Raw genomic sequence first — 14,641 nt, 5'->3', positions numbered from 1 at the left:
GTAAGCAACAACCTCAGATAATACAGTTCATCACTGTTTGGGGCGACAAAATACATTCTCCCAATGGAAAAGTGTTTCTTTAGAGGAGACCACTTCTTATCTGACAAAATGACATGATACTCAGAAACATAATTTAGAAACATGTTCATTTTCAGAAACATAATTTAGAAACATGTTCATTTTCAGAAACATAATTCAAATGGATACTGAGAAACATGTAAAAAAACATATGTAATGACGACCACTTCAGTAATTACTACCTCAATCAGACTATTACCACAATCATCCCAGTAACTAATCGTTTCACTAATTAATAGTTTGACTAATAGCAACGTAAAATAAAGAAGGAAATCGACATGTAGACGGAGGCCCGTATCTTACCTGACCATACAAACTTCTGCGGGAAGTCATGTAGGTATATTCCCTTGCTTCTGGATTTAACCTATAGTATTCAGAAACTTTAGAATGTGTCTCTTACGTCCCTTAAAAACAAAAGAGAAAATCACCATTAGGTTGCATAGTAATATAACAATGAAACATTCAACATGTAATTTAATCAGTCAAAAGAAAAATTATTTGATACGCAATTAATAGATAAGTTTTATAGTATAGATAACTACAAGACTTCGTCACCAAAATTTCTCGCAAAAATAGAAGCTAACATAGGAAATATATTACGTAACATTATTCATAATATGAGCATCACATCTCGAATTTCTAGAAATAAACCATAATTGCCATCTGTAGGAGTTGTGGGATTCCAAGACCATGTTATTACTGTCACTGCCATATTTGGATCTTTCACCTTGACTTGATTAAAGGTTTATAAACAACATGACTGGATCTTGTTTAGTTTACACAACCAACAATGGAAGCTATTACATGCAAGTATTTTTCTGAAGATCCATTAAATGGACTAAAGTTATTCTACTACAATGAGCACTTTGTGCAAGAACTGAAACACGGCGGAGATAATATGATGCAAGATATAGAGGCAACAAAGAACATAATGCAAAAATCAAGCAGAGATTCTAGTTGCGGGAAAAAGTTTAAATAGGCACTAACCTGTTGTAATCAAAATACCCCATCAAAGTTGTTACTACATTTTCTGCCTTATCCTGAATTACTTCGACAAAATCATCCGGATCGTAAATAACTCGTTGCTTTCCTGGAAGATGTACCACTAACCACTGTACTTTGGGATTCTCTTTGTGTAGACAATTTCCAAGTAATCGCCAAGCCACCTCAGATACTCCGATATACCTTGCATTCAGATATTGAAGAATCTCGTTGGGGCCACCACCAACAACCATAATCGTCAAGTCATGTCCCTTGTAGATTTAATTGTGTATATACTTCACGAATCGGATGTTGGAGCAGACCTTGACATTGATATGGAAGTCAAACATCCTGGTAAGATGTGGATTGTGAGGGACCACATCCATGTTAGTATATGACTGATTGCGGTAGCGAAAAACAGGGTGATCGTACGTCTAATTTCTGAGAATATTAGATTAAAGTTAAGCCTCGACAGAAATGCCAGCATACACATGGATAAAATATTTAGTTATTACAAGCAAGTATGAAAGTGTTACACATTGTCTCATGTATGTCTCATCATAACTATGAACACTATCATGTGCAAGTAGCAGATTACAAAATCTAACAACTTAATGAACAAAAGAATTAACAACAATAATCCATCTTTTCTGTCAGGAATATGAAAAAAATACCCATCTCAACAAAATTTGGATGTTAATTACTTCCTTAGATTTTAATGGGAGGATGATTAGATTCTGACACACATTATTGGTGGGGTATGTCAGACTTGGTATGCATTTCTGAATTAGTTGCGAATTACTAGACTATGTTTTAGACGGGAAAAGGTTCGTCCTGTATTTCCGAATCAAAAATTTAGGCATCTAATTTATCAACATATTTTTCTTTCGACAAAAGGTAAATTCAGAGAATTAAGAAACAACGAAAATGACTGAAATAACACTATCATGGAGAGAAATACATATCAGGCAAGCCTAGTTGTACCTGGTGATGGCCATTGAGTCTTGATATATCTCGTACATGTTCCGAGGACCGCCTATGAAAATGGATGGGAGTATTACTGGTTGACCACGTTCCGCACCTTTGTTTCCAGAAACCCCAAGGTCAGCAAGCCCTTTATAGTTCTGAACTCTCATCTTGGGTTGATTTTTCCTAATCCACCGAATGCGATTTTGTTCAGTTGATGCCCAAGCATCCACTATGAATTCCTGAAAGAGAATACCCACTCTTAGTATCGTCGAGTACTCACCTCGCCTATGAAATAATCTATAACTGTAATATTCCATTTGCGTGATACGTGTATCTATAGCCTTATTTAGTCGACATCCCAGTGTACCATCCCAATTCACCACATGGGAACAAAAGAACATAACGTAGAGGCAAATACGCTGGATGCCAGTCATTAATTCTTTGCAAAGCATGACTTTTTTCAGATGAAGTATTATGTCACGCGGTCCAGAATTGATGGTTTGTCTATCTTTAAGCAATATAACGGCTATTTCATATGTTGTGGGGTAGGTTATAACGTCTCTGATATGAACCTTTTTCGCATTGGAGACAAACATGAACATCATTGCCCCTCCACTCATTGCTTTTTAGTTATTCAAAATCCTGAATGCATAGTGATATTGTTGGCAGATAGAACCAGTTGTACGATCTGAAGCATCGTAATGTTTAACCTTGGGTTTAGCTCAAGCCATTTTGATACTGCATCTTTAGGATCGTAAATGTACAGCTGTAAGTATGTGCCGCTTTGCGAATTTTCAGGTAAGAGTGTTCTGGTTCTATGCCTTAGCTGACCATGAATAATAAACAATGGTGGGCATGTTTAACACATCAAAGATCGAGCTCAGTCCAAACTCAAAAGTGATACATTTATAGGGGAATAAAAACAAGAAATAGCATCTCAAAGCAATGGGTGAGTGAATAACATCAAACAAATTATATAAATTAGCATCCACTCCACAAAACATCAAAAATGAGTCTATGAAAACAGCAGAAGTAAAATATATAAATTACCATATCACTTGTCTGATTATCGTTCCTAACTTTAAGTTCATACGTACTAAATCTGCTATACAAACAAATCATCTATTCATACATATACTACATTCAAACTTTCTACATTTTCTCAACTGCACTACTATGTGGCAAATAATTGGTACTTGGTAGTCAACAAAGTAGAAGCATATTGTGGCCAAAACCTCAAGGTTACAGTAACAACTGTTTTTCAGTCGAAAACACTTCATGTACGTATACACCAATTTGTATATTAAACCAGAGATGTGGTTTGGAAGGTTTTTATAGGAATGTCGTTTACACTCCTACCATGATACATGTAGTGAATCAAAAGTACCTTTTCCTTTTGAGTTTCTGTGGTTTTAGTGTGCATCCCAGAATCGTGAATGCGTTTGACGTGTTGTACCTGTGTTGGTTTCATTACAAAGAACTATTCAGTTAGTGGATAAGTCTATTTTGTAAGGCCGAACATTTAGTTCAGGTTCTAACAAAATGTTATCATGAAATATTGGCAGTGTCTGAATGCTACTTACCTACAAATATTTTCCCGGAAACTCTTTGCGACTTCATCAGTTCCTTCGAGTAACTTTATAAACTCTTCGGATGGTACTCGGTTGAGCATTCACCAAACTCAGTTGCAGAGCATTTGGTGAAAGAATATTTAATCATAACTAAAATAGTGCTATGTCGAGCATTATCAAGTGAAACCTAATTATGATAGAAAAATGGGTACCAACCAAGGGTGTGTAGAATCGTCTATTGGTGATAGTGGGACCAACTAATGTCGTAGGGATGATGGTCCAAGTTGTTGGAAAGAGTTTGAACCAAAAATGGATTGTAGATGATTAATTAGGTCATTAATCATTGACGTATGTGAGACCGGCTGTTGGAAGCCAAGGAACCGACCATGACCGGCCATGGTGGCATGCTCGTGTTGACATGGCCCTGGCGGACCATTCTTGAAATTTTTTGTATTTTTTTATGTCCCATCGAGTATTATTTGGTCTTTTTTGGAGGAATTTCAGTTTAACTGAAACTCTTAATTTTTCTTGAAATACCAGTATTTGGAAATATTAAAATAATATCATTTTAATATTTCTTATGGTAGAAAGTCATAATGGTTGCAGGACCACTTGTTTTGCAAATCGTAAGGTCCATGGAGCAAGATTTGAAGGGATATGCAAATAAAGAATAGTCTGCGAGTTAGAACCCCAAAGGTGACACTATACATGCACAAAAACTCCAACAAAACAAATTGTTCACCAAAACCCCTTTTAATATAAACTGTCTATATTACCCTTCTAGTTTAAATCACCCTAACAAAAATAAAAGTCAACCCCACATTTAATTTTTATTATATTCATTACCAACAACCCACCACCAACAGCACCACCACCGCGCCACCACCACTTACCACCACCGTCACCACCACCACCACGCCACCACCATCGTCACACCACCACCGCCGACCACCACCGCGCCGCCACCACCAGCTACCACCACTGCGCCACCGCCACCGCGCCGCCACCACAACCCGACTGCCACCGACCACCACGGCACCTAGACACCACCATCGCGCTCCCGCCACCACCACGTCCACCGACCACCACGCCCCGCCACCACCACCCACCACACGTCTACCACCACCGCGCCACCACCACCACAGTTCACCAACGCGCCACTACCACCGCCGACCGCCACCGACCACCACAACCACCAAGACACCACCACCGCCACCAGCCACCGCTATCGTGTCGCCACCACCATCGTGCCGCCACCACCGTCATTGCACCACCACCACTGCCACCAGCCAGCTCCACCGCTGCCGACCACCGCCAATCCACCAACCGACCAACCCCCACCCCTCTAGTTTAAATCACCCCAACAAAAATAAAAATCAACCCCAAATTAATTTTTTATTATATTCACTACCAACAACAACCCACCACTAACAGCACCACCGCCGCGCCACCACCACTTACCACCACCGTCACCACCACCACCATGCCACCACCATCGTCACATCACCACCTCCATTGCACCACTGCCGACCATCACCGCACCGCCACCACCAACTACCACCACTGCGCCCCCCACCCCCAACCGCCACCGCATCCGGCCACCACCACCGTGCCGCCACCACCACAGTCTACCACCACCATCGACCACCACCGCCACCACCACCACCGTCTACCACCACCACGCCACCACCACCACAGTTCACTAACACCACTATCGCCGACACCCACCGACCACCACACCACCACGCCACCACCACCGCCACCAGCCATCGCAACCGCGCCACCACTACCATCGTGCCGCCACCACCGTCATTGCACCACCAGCCAACTCCACCGCTGTCGACCACCGCCAATCTCTACCAACCGACCAAACCCCGCTCCCCCCCCCACCCCCCACTGCCAACACCTGCCGCCACCAGCACCGCGGCCGCCCACCACCCGCACCATCGTTCCGCCGACACCTTCCACTGCTGCCACCGACCACCTCCATCGGCACCATCACCACCACAATAGCTCCACAACCACCACCACCATCATCTCCAAAGCTAAAATTTGATGAAACCAGTTTTGGTTTCATCTACAAAATGAAAAAAATAAATACAATAAACTAAAATTTGGTTTTGTCGATAAATATGAAACATGAAAATTTGTTTCAACATAATATTCTCATATCACCAATAATATTGGTTTCGTCCACAAAAACTTAAAAAAAAATAATAAAATTAGATGAAACCGAAACTCCTTTCAACATAAATTACCGTATGACCAACAAGATTCGTCTAATCTGTAAAAAGTTAAATAAGAAAATAAAACCATAGCTCGTCCCAATATAAAATTAGCGTATCACAAATAATATTGGTTTCATCGACAAAAAGTAAAAAAAAATATTGAAAAAATTGAAAAGCAACCAAAACTCGTTTCAACATAAATTACCATATCACCAATGAGATTGGTTTCGTCCATATAAAATATGGGAAAAAAATCACATATTAGATGAAATCAAAACTGGTTTTAATAAAAAATAAATAATATTATATCACCAACAAATATCTAACCTTTAAAATAGTAAATATCAATCGCTGCAGTATGGCCAGTCGGATGGGTTGTTTATGAGATTACTACACCGACAAAAAATCACGATGTGATGTAGAAATGACAGCTTCTTACCAATGTGTAAACAACAACTAGACAAGTAGATGTACATCACCCTATAGCTTTTCACTTGGAAATTCAACAACTAGACAGGCAGATATACAGATATACCAGTATTTTTGTATTATCATATGAAGTAATGCTCATGGGACAAGTCCGTCCATTTTGTTTTTTCAACATACTTTATGTAGTGGCCAGTGGGCGTTATTTTTTTTTAACTTTATGTGCTTGGACAGTTAAAGAATATCTGACATATAACAGATGCACAACAGTAAAAACAGAACCAATAAAAATGTCGGAAAGCAACTTACCGGCGATAAGCAACAGGAACAATCCCGGCACGGTACTGAGCAATCTTCAAGAACATAGGCATAGCAAGATCAAAGTGTGGACGAGGAGGGTTACACCAACCACCATTATCACTAGCTTGTGCGAAATTCGTCGGACAGAAATTAGTAGCCGTAATCAAAATCGACGGACTGCCGGAATAACACCAATGTGGATCGTTAGCACATTTTATCTCAAAACATGAACCACAAAACTTAACCCCATTGTTGAATAATGTTGTACTTAATGCTGCTGTTTGTACTCCATAACCTTGACTGTACAGATTTCCATATCCACAAGCTCCACCTGTTTGAAAAACCAAAAGAAAACAAGCCGAAGTTAGAAATTTGCAAAAGTTTGAAGCTTTAGATGATGAGATTGAGTGATTTCAGAAGTGGGTTTTGGATTTTAGAAGTGGGTTCGTGAGTTTAGTACATACCCATAGTGCCAGAGGCGTCACTGCCGCCGTAGAAGATGGCATGAGCAGATTGCCAGCCGTCGCCTTGATAAAAACTGTTACTAAATAAAGTATGCTGAATTTCCAATCTTAGAGTTGAGTAGCATTCTTCCTCCCTGTAGGCCTGTACCCATCTGATGGTGTACCTACCAATGAAGTAAGACCAAATTTTATGTGCATAATCACAATTCAAGAGAAGGTGATTCACAGATTCCTCATGAAGGTTACAGAAGGAACACATTGTATCTTGTATTTGACATCCACTTCTGTTTAAATTATCGATAGTTGGAATTGAATTTTCAGAAGCTGACCATAGAAATAATTATACCTTTGGGGGGACATATTATATCCATATGCAAGAGAAGGGTACTTCACTGGTATTTGGCATCTGCTCCACCAACCATTCATAACGTTTTTTGTAGAAAAGTCTCCAACTAAGTTACAGTGCACAACATCTTTTGCGTCATCATTCAAAACTGGTGGCACTCCCAAAGCTTCAAACATCTCAAGCATTTCAGGTATTTCAGCAGCAGTCCGACTAAATATCACGACAAAGATTAGCAAAAATTAGATGAAACCAGTTTTGGTTTCATCATAAATAAATGAAACCAATTTTGGTTCCATCATAAATAAGATGAATCCATAATTAGTTTCGTGCAAATGCCTATTCAACTGCAAGAAAAATTACAGGAAGTATTATACATGTCCATAGATAGAAAGACGTCAGTGAAATGCCTAAATGTTATTTCACAAAGTTCTTAAAACACTAACAGATGAAACGTAGCTAAACAAAATTCTCAAACACCACAAAGTTACTAAAATGAACTTATACAAAATGAATACAACCTAGAAAGTCGCTTGTGAGGCACTAGTATGACGCTGATGTGCCAAAAGTGTAGATGTTGCCTACGTATTTTGCTAAATGCTAGTACAAGAAACATTAGAGTAGGAGTATTTGTCTAAATGTTATATGCGAGTAGGAGTATAATACAGGTAGTTGAAGCTTTTTTCATCTCAGGTGGTTTATTTTATAAAATATATGGGTCAAGTGTTAAAAAATATAAGACAAAATTAGATGAAACCAAAATTGGTTTCATCCTAAATGTACTCTTCAGTGTTTCATAATCGATGAAAGTTGGTCAAACTAGAGCGGCACTCTCCAATCCCTAGCAGGTCCGACACACTTGGATTTATCTTTATGTACGCAAGGAGAATTCCAACAAGGTACTATAAAGCAAAATGAAAGTTCTGTAAACTAAAAATAACAGGAAACGACATGGAGCGGGTGAACAATCTTTCGTAAACATCAAAAGTATCAGAATTAGGTGGTGCAGCCTGCAATGCAGAAGATTTTATACATCAATTTCAACAATTTTCAAAGCATGACTACAAATAAAACAAATCAACCTACCCTTTTAGTTGCAAATTGCTCCTTCCTCATCATCATCTGTAACAACAACAACAACAACATGAATCATCATATAAATATCAAATCTCTTTTCCCCAAGTTTAATTTTCATCATAAACCCAGTGGTTAGTCCAAGTCCAATTGACAATGGCAGGACCAAAAGAGACAGCTGGGTTCATGAATGCTCCATCGAAAGATCCACGGGCCAAAATGTTGGCTCCAACAATGAAACCAATGGAAAGTGGTGCAATTGTTCCCAGACTTCCCTCCTTTGGATCAATTGTTGTTGCATATACAGTGTATACAAGACCAAATATCATCACTATCTCGAATCCAAAAGAGTTTCACACTGTCACTTCAGATGACAATGCAAAAGACGACGTAACCTGTAGGGGGAAAAACCAAACATACCTCAGCTAAATTTCAACTGCACTGGAAGGAAACAAAAAAATAAATAAAACACACGTTTTAGTACTGGAAAGTCATATTAATTAACCTGACTTGACTGCAGGTCTAAGAAGGTTTGTTAGGGAACTAATATAAACAAATCAGATACATATGAAACAAATTAGATTTTGAAGTTAGTCTAAAATGTTAGAAACGACAACAATAAATAAAAACTGAAAAATAAGCTAGTTGATTTTGAAACTTTGGTCTACTATGTAGTTTGTAGGTTTGGCTTACCAGTAATGATGAAACAATAAGTCATTAACTAAAAAATGAAAAGTAGTAATTTATAGTCATGATCCATTTATTCTAAAAATGTTTCATGCCTTCGCATCTTCTAAGTATTAGATAGAGTCAGTACATCCTCCAGAGATCACCAGGCGCTGCATTGCTTTTTTTTTCAAGATCCTATTGGGCATTTTCAAGCAACGCATGACCTTGAACTTGTTTCAACAGCTTCTTCTTAGTACTTGCAAACATTCTACAGCCGTCATCTCATTAGAACCTTTCCTAGTATAATAATCAACCATATCGCTTAAAAACGCAGTTTCGAAATCATTCACATAGTAATCCAACTTATTTTCACCTTTCTCATTCCAAATTTCAACAAAAATCTCTAAGACATTCTTCACCAAACTCCTATCAATTTCATTTCCATGGCGTTCTTTGTTAACTAATGCAATAACGGCATCTCTAACTTTCACTTTCATTTCCGCATACACGATTTCACGAAAGCAACCAAAACCAATATATTCTTCCTCACCTGTTCATTCTTCAATCCTTTCAACAATGCGTCCTCCTCGATGATCAATTCCTACATCACAGAAACATACACATAACTATAATTTAACCAACAAAACGTGGTTTCATCGACAAAAATTCAAAAACATAATTCAAATTCAGATGAAACCACAATTAGGTTTCGTCAAAAAAAAAAAAAATCACAAAACTGAAACAAAATCATATAACACCACAAAGATCTATTGGATATCCTGTAACTAGTTAGGTACAATTATCTAAATCTTTGAAATGGCATCATTGGTGTATTATAGTTAAAATTAACATGTGTTGTTCTTCCAAACTAACAATATTTCAACTTGCAACATACTTGTCAATTTCCAGTACCAAAAAACTACCAAAAATTAACCTACTAAATGATTATAATCCCTCTTACGAATAAATGGAACTCCATAGTCAATTCCCGCATCACAAAAATTAAAGGAAGACCTTCGACATTTGCATATACGCCTCGAAGTATGACAGTTCCTTTCTTGTTACAAATCTTAGTTAAAGGAAGACCAAACAACATTCACATCAAGGTTAACAAAATGACTAGTTCAACTACCCTGTTTTGTATCAGGATCATTGATTATAAAAGAAAAAAAACAAGGATCAAGTTTAATCTCCATCATTATTCAATACCTTAGATCTAATTCATCAAATCAACAAAGCAATTAAAATTTGTGACCAATTTTTTTGACTTTCAACTTTAAAATAGATAGATTGAGAAGAAAAATTACATTAATCGTACATTAAAAATCAGATCTCTAGATTCAATTTAATTTTTACCTTTTTTTTCCTAATTCGCATACTCAATCTGTATTTTATATTCGTTGAGTAAAAGGAGGAGGTGTTGTTGTTGGTGATAGGGAAAAAGGAGACGGAGGATCAGGATATTATCGTCGATTTGGTGGTGGTGCATAAGGAAGAAGAGGAAGTGCTGCTAGTAGTTGGAGAAGAGGAGGCGGTGGAAAAAAGAAATGAGATAAGAAGAGGAGGGGACGACAGAAAATAAGAAGAAATAAACTGTGGGAGGGTTGTTATGGAATTATTAGAAAACTTGAATGATCTAATTTAAACTTTAAATTTTTTTTGGGGGTTTTGTATCATTTTTGAGGGAAATAGAGTTCTTGTAACTCTCAACATATGGGTGGAGTTTTGGTAACTCAAATAATATCGCCTTGGTTTTTTATAGCTTAATATGATTATGAAGTTGCAAATTTCTTAAGAGATGTTTTAATAAACCAGCAAATGAACTAGCTTAACATGCTAGATCATGTAAAGCTTCAGAAAACTGGATTGATAATCCACCAGTCTTTATTATTCCAGCTCTAGAAGCTGACAAGAATGTTGTAACAACCATTCATTAATCAATATATTTTCTTCTTTGCATCAAAAAAATGTCTTTTTTTGATGTAGAGAATTAGTATGAGAAATATGTGTTAGAAGAAGAATGATGAAAATGAAGTACATCAAATTGAAATGTGTCGTGATTTTTTGTTTGGGGATAGAGAGATTGAGCTTAGAGTAGTTTGTCAAGTAATTAAGGGGGATTTTCAAGAGTAACGGACATGGAAAGGTTTTTCATGCAGTTTTCCGAAAAAATGTGTCCATGGACACATTATGCGGTCAGGGTGGTGGTGATACCTACGAATCTCCCATACAGTTTTCCCGGGAACTACAATATGTTCTTTTTATCCCTCTTTTTTTCAAATTTTTTTTTCTGTGAAAAATAAGTATTTTTTTTTCTAAATCAGCGGCCTAAAAGGAGTCTAGAGGTCTGCCTTAATAGTTGCTAAGAGCAAAATTAGAGGTCTACACCAGAAACAAGTTTCAGAGTTGTCTTTGTCCCAAACAGCCAAAGTATGAGCTACATTGTTGCAAGTTATAGGCTGAAAGGCAAAAATACAGGATACAAGCCTAGAACTGAAGAAAAAAATATATCCTTAAACAAGGCATTCTGTAGATACCGTCGAAATCTACAGTGATCTCTAAATATCTAAATGGCTAAATACACAATGAAGTTATTATTAGGGAAAGCCGCCACCTAACTAAGGGAGTTGGGACCCAGAACAAAGATGAGTCCGGGAAATCAAGATATGGATTAGGAAGAGTGTGAGGCACCTAGACCATCAAATCTAAAGATTGGCTTCTACTTTATAATTAGGATATTAGGGTTTTGATTGTGATAAATAAATAAATGTATAAAACCAATTTCATAAAATTATAACCTATAAAAATACCAAAAATATCATACATGCACGAATAACTGATAACTAACTAAAAATTCTGAACAAAAATATTACTATTACAATAAAAAATAGCAAATCAAATTATTATATTATTATATGTCAAAACTGTTATTGCCAAAAATTACTATCATGAGAGATACCACAATTATGTAATGACGAACAAAATATTATATCAATACCTTTACTGTTTTCCGATCACTGCATCACTATAGTCGGTATCCAAATGTTGCAAACTAACAAAAGATTAAAGGAACCAAAGAAGATGCCCGACCGAATGAAAATAAATCAAATATTTTGGTTGCAATTATAACACCCATCATACCCTTGTGTAAATTGGGTTGTGCCAGCACGAGTACAACCCAACACAGCACGCTAAAAGTTCAGCACAATCCATCCAACACGCGACTTAGCCCAGCACGGCACAATATGTTAGTTAAATGGGACGTGCTGGATTTGACTAATTAACACAGTAGCACAACACGCGGTACGGATTAGCACGTGGTACGGCAAAACACAACACGTTAAGAAAGCACATCATAATATGTATAAGATACTACAAAACATGGCACAATACATCACATTTTGTGTCTATTTCACAATAAAAATCTTTGTTCTAGCCGACTATTGACATTTTATTATTGTTATGTTAGCTTATTTGCATAATAACACATATAATACATAAATATTTGGAAAACATTTATGTTGAAAAATATAAAATAAATGTGCTGACACAACACAACACGACACAATACGTTTATTCTTTGGCACAGTCCAACCCAGCACGCCTTCTAGCACGGCATAACACGACACGTCGTAATCTCCGACACAGCACAACACGGTGCATAACACGCTAAACACGTGAATTCATGGGTTGTACTGTGCTGGACCGGCACGTTTTACACCACTGCTATGAAGTGTTAACATGAATGTCCAAAGCCTTAACAGATAAAGATGGTAAACTAAAATCTAATGCGTGTGCACAAAACAGATCCAAGCAAAGCATATATGGACAAAACAAAATAATGAGAGCTTGGAGCATATTACTGCCAAAATACGTGATCGTGTTTTTTGATCACTATCACGGGAATTCCCATTATATACTATTAAACAATCATCCAAGTACAAAATGATTATGAAAATATGATGCAAACCTGATTTGGCCAAAGGTATTATTAATGTTACTTAGCTCGAGAGGAACCAAGAAAGCAAGTCTCCGTGAAATCATATCCGGACGCCTTCTAGTAATTCTCGAAAGTTTTGTCTCTTTATTTTTTCCTCTTCAATTTTTTTCTTAGATTTGTACCCGAATTTTTTCTCCTTAAACACAAGAATTAGCTAGCTATCTATAGCTTCTTCCAATTTACCCTAACCCTTGGATCAAATGCCTTAGATTGAACAGTTAAAATTAAAAACCTAAATATTATTACTCATTTTCAAAAATATTATTCTCATTATTGGATATTATTCCCAAATTCCAAAAAATTTCATTCAAACCAAAAGATTTGGAAACTAACAGTTTCTCCAATGATCATTGTGTGTGCTTCCCATGTGGCAGCACAAATAAGACATCCTCAATCTACCTTTTTCTTAAAATTAGGGAGAGGAAAAATCCATCTCCAACAGTATTGCATGTAACCTCTTCTTTTAGTTATTATAAATTTTATTTTCCATAATTAAGATTTTATCAGAGCTAAAAATGGTTAGTTAATATATTGAAGTCCATTCAATTAAGTAAAAGCTGACTAAAACTAGACATTCCTCTTGACATTGTCTACCCTAAGTCATCTATACATTGGTTTAAGACATAAGGGTTGGAGAATGATTTTAGAAAAAATTGATATGTATCCTAGGTGGATTTTGACGTTTCTCTCTTCACACATGCCATTGGAGAAGATCTAAGAGCTTCTCCAATGGTGGTTGTGTGTGTTTCCTAGGTGGCAACACAAACATGACATTCTCATTCCAATTTTCCTTTAAGTTCCGGGAGGAAAAATAGTTCATCTCCAAAAGTGTTGTTTGTGGTTTCTTATGGATTAAATGTAAATTTTATTTTTAGTAATTTTAAGATTTTATTAGAGTTAAAAATGATTATTTAATATATTGAAATTAATTTAGATAAGCAAAAACTTACTAAAATAACTTGATATTGTCAAGATGAATGACTAAAATTTGACATTCACCTTGACAATGCCTAACTAAAATAAAGCCATATCATCTTCACATTAATTTAAGAAGTTGGGATTGGAGAAGAATTTTAACATACGTTCAATTGGAAAAGCTCTAAGCTAATGTCATATCGAAACTTTAGTGTTTGGGTGCCGTCATTGTGCTTAGGATAGACATCAAGCTAACGAGGCTTTGGTACAGACCAGTGGATACCTTGAAACTGGACTAGCCTAGGCGGACTAGAACACTAGGGGACAAATGGTACTACCTAGTGGACTTTCATAGTAGTTCGAACTTTATGGATTCACTTTGATCCAAACGTACTTGGTGGACTTGCTTACTCCACTAATCAGCTAAGTGGTTACTGGTAGAAAGGTGAAAGTACCTCCACCTGAAATGTCGACAAGGTGGACCTAATTTAGGCTCAACCTTATTTTGTTTTCTTTTTTTTTGTTTTCTTTTTTTTTGATCGATCAAAAGGAATTGTATTAAGAAGCACATAAGTATTGCACAAGCGAATACACCAAAAAAAAGGGAAAAATAATCTCAATCA

At 37.0% G+C, this 14,641-nt stretch overlaps 1 protein-coding gene across 6 annotated transcripts; it reads right to left on the bottom strand.

Annotated features, from left to right (window-relative positions):
* Positions 1–5,302: 5,302 nt before the first annotated feature.
* LOC113299224 (expansin-A6-like) lies at positions 5,303–10,662 on the bottom strand. Of its 6 annotated transcripts, none has more exons than XM_026548207.1 (7): positions 10,460–10,662; positions 9,654–9,704; positions 8,447–8,829; positions 7,364–7,573; positions 7,018–7,181; positions 6,563–6,884; positions 5,688–5,883 (listed from the first exon to the last, which is right to left on the bottom strand). In XM_026548207.1, the coding sequence occupies exons 4-7, from the start codon at positions 7,546–7,548 to the stop codon at positions 5,844–5,846; spliced, it is 711 nt and encodes a 236-aa protein (XP_026403992.1). In that variant the 5' UTR covers positions 7,549–7,573; positions 8,447–8,829; positions 9,654–9,704; positions 10,460–10,662; the 3' UTR covers positions 5,688–5,843. The 6 variants fall into 6 exon arrangements, with proteins under 6 accessions (XP_026403994.1, XP_026403992.1, XP_026403990.1 ...); XM_026548205.1 differs by having other exon boundaries at positions 7,364–8,370; positions 10,460–10,661; XM_026548210.1 differs by having other exon boundaries at positions 7,364–7,529; positions 10,460–10,661.
* Positions 10,663–14,641: the final 3,979 nt, after the last annotated feature.

Source organism: Papaver somniferum, chromosome 7 (genome assembly GCF_003573695.1).
Source record: "Papaver somniferum cultivar HN1 chromosome 7, ASM357369v1, whole genome shotgun sequence".
Taxonomy (NCBI): domain Eukaryota; kingdom Viridiplantae; phylum Streptophyta; class Magnoliopsida; order Ranunculales; family Papaveraceae; genus Papaver; species Papaver somniferum.
The sequence above is the reverse complement of the archived record's forward strand: the minus strand, read 5'-3'. Positions and strand labels throughout refer to the sequence as shown.

Excerpts from the sequence above, each read along its gene's own strand:
- LOC113299224 (XM_026548207.1), bottom strand. The coding sequence starts at position 7,548 with ATGCTTGAGATGTTTGAAGCTTTGGGAGTGCCACCAGTTTTGAATGAT. Across the intron at positions 7,182-7,363 it reads TATAATATGTCCCCCCAAAG|GTACACCATCAGATGGGTAC; the intron begins GTATAATTATTT and ends CTTCATTGGTAG. Across the intron at positions 6,885-7,017 it reads TGACGCCTCTGGCACTATGG|GTGGAGCTTGTGGATATGGA; the intron begins GTATGTACTAAA and ends TTTTTCAAACAG.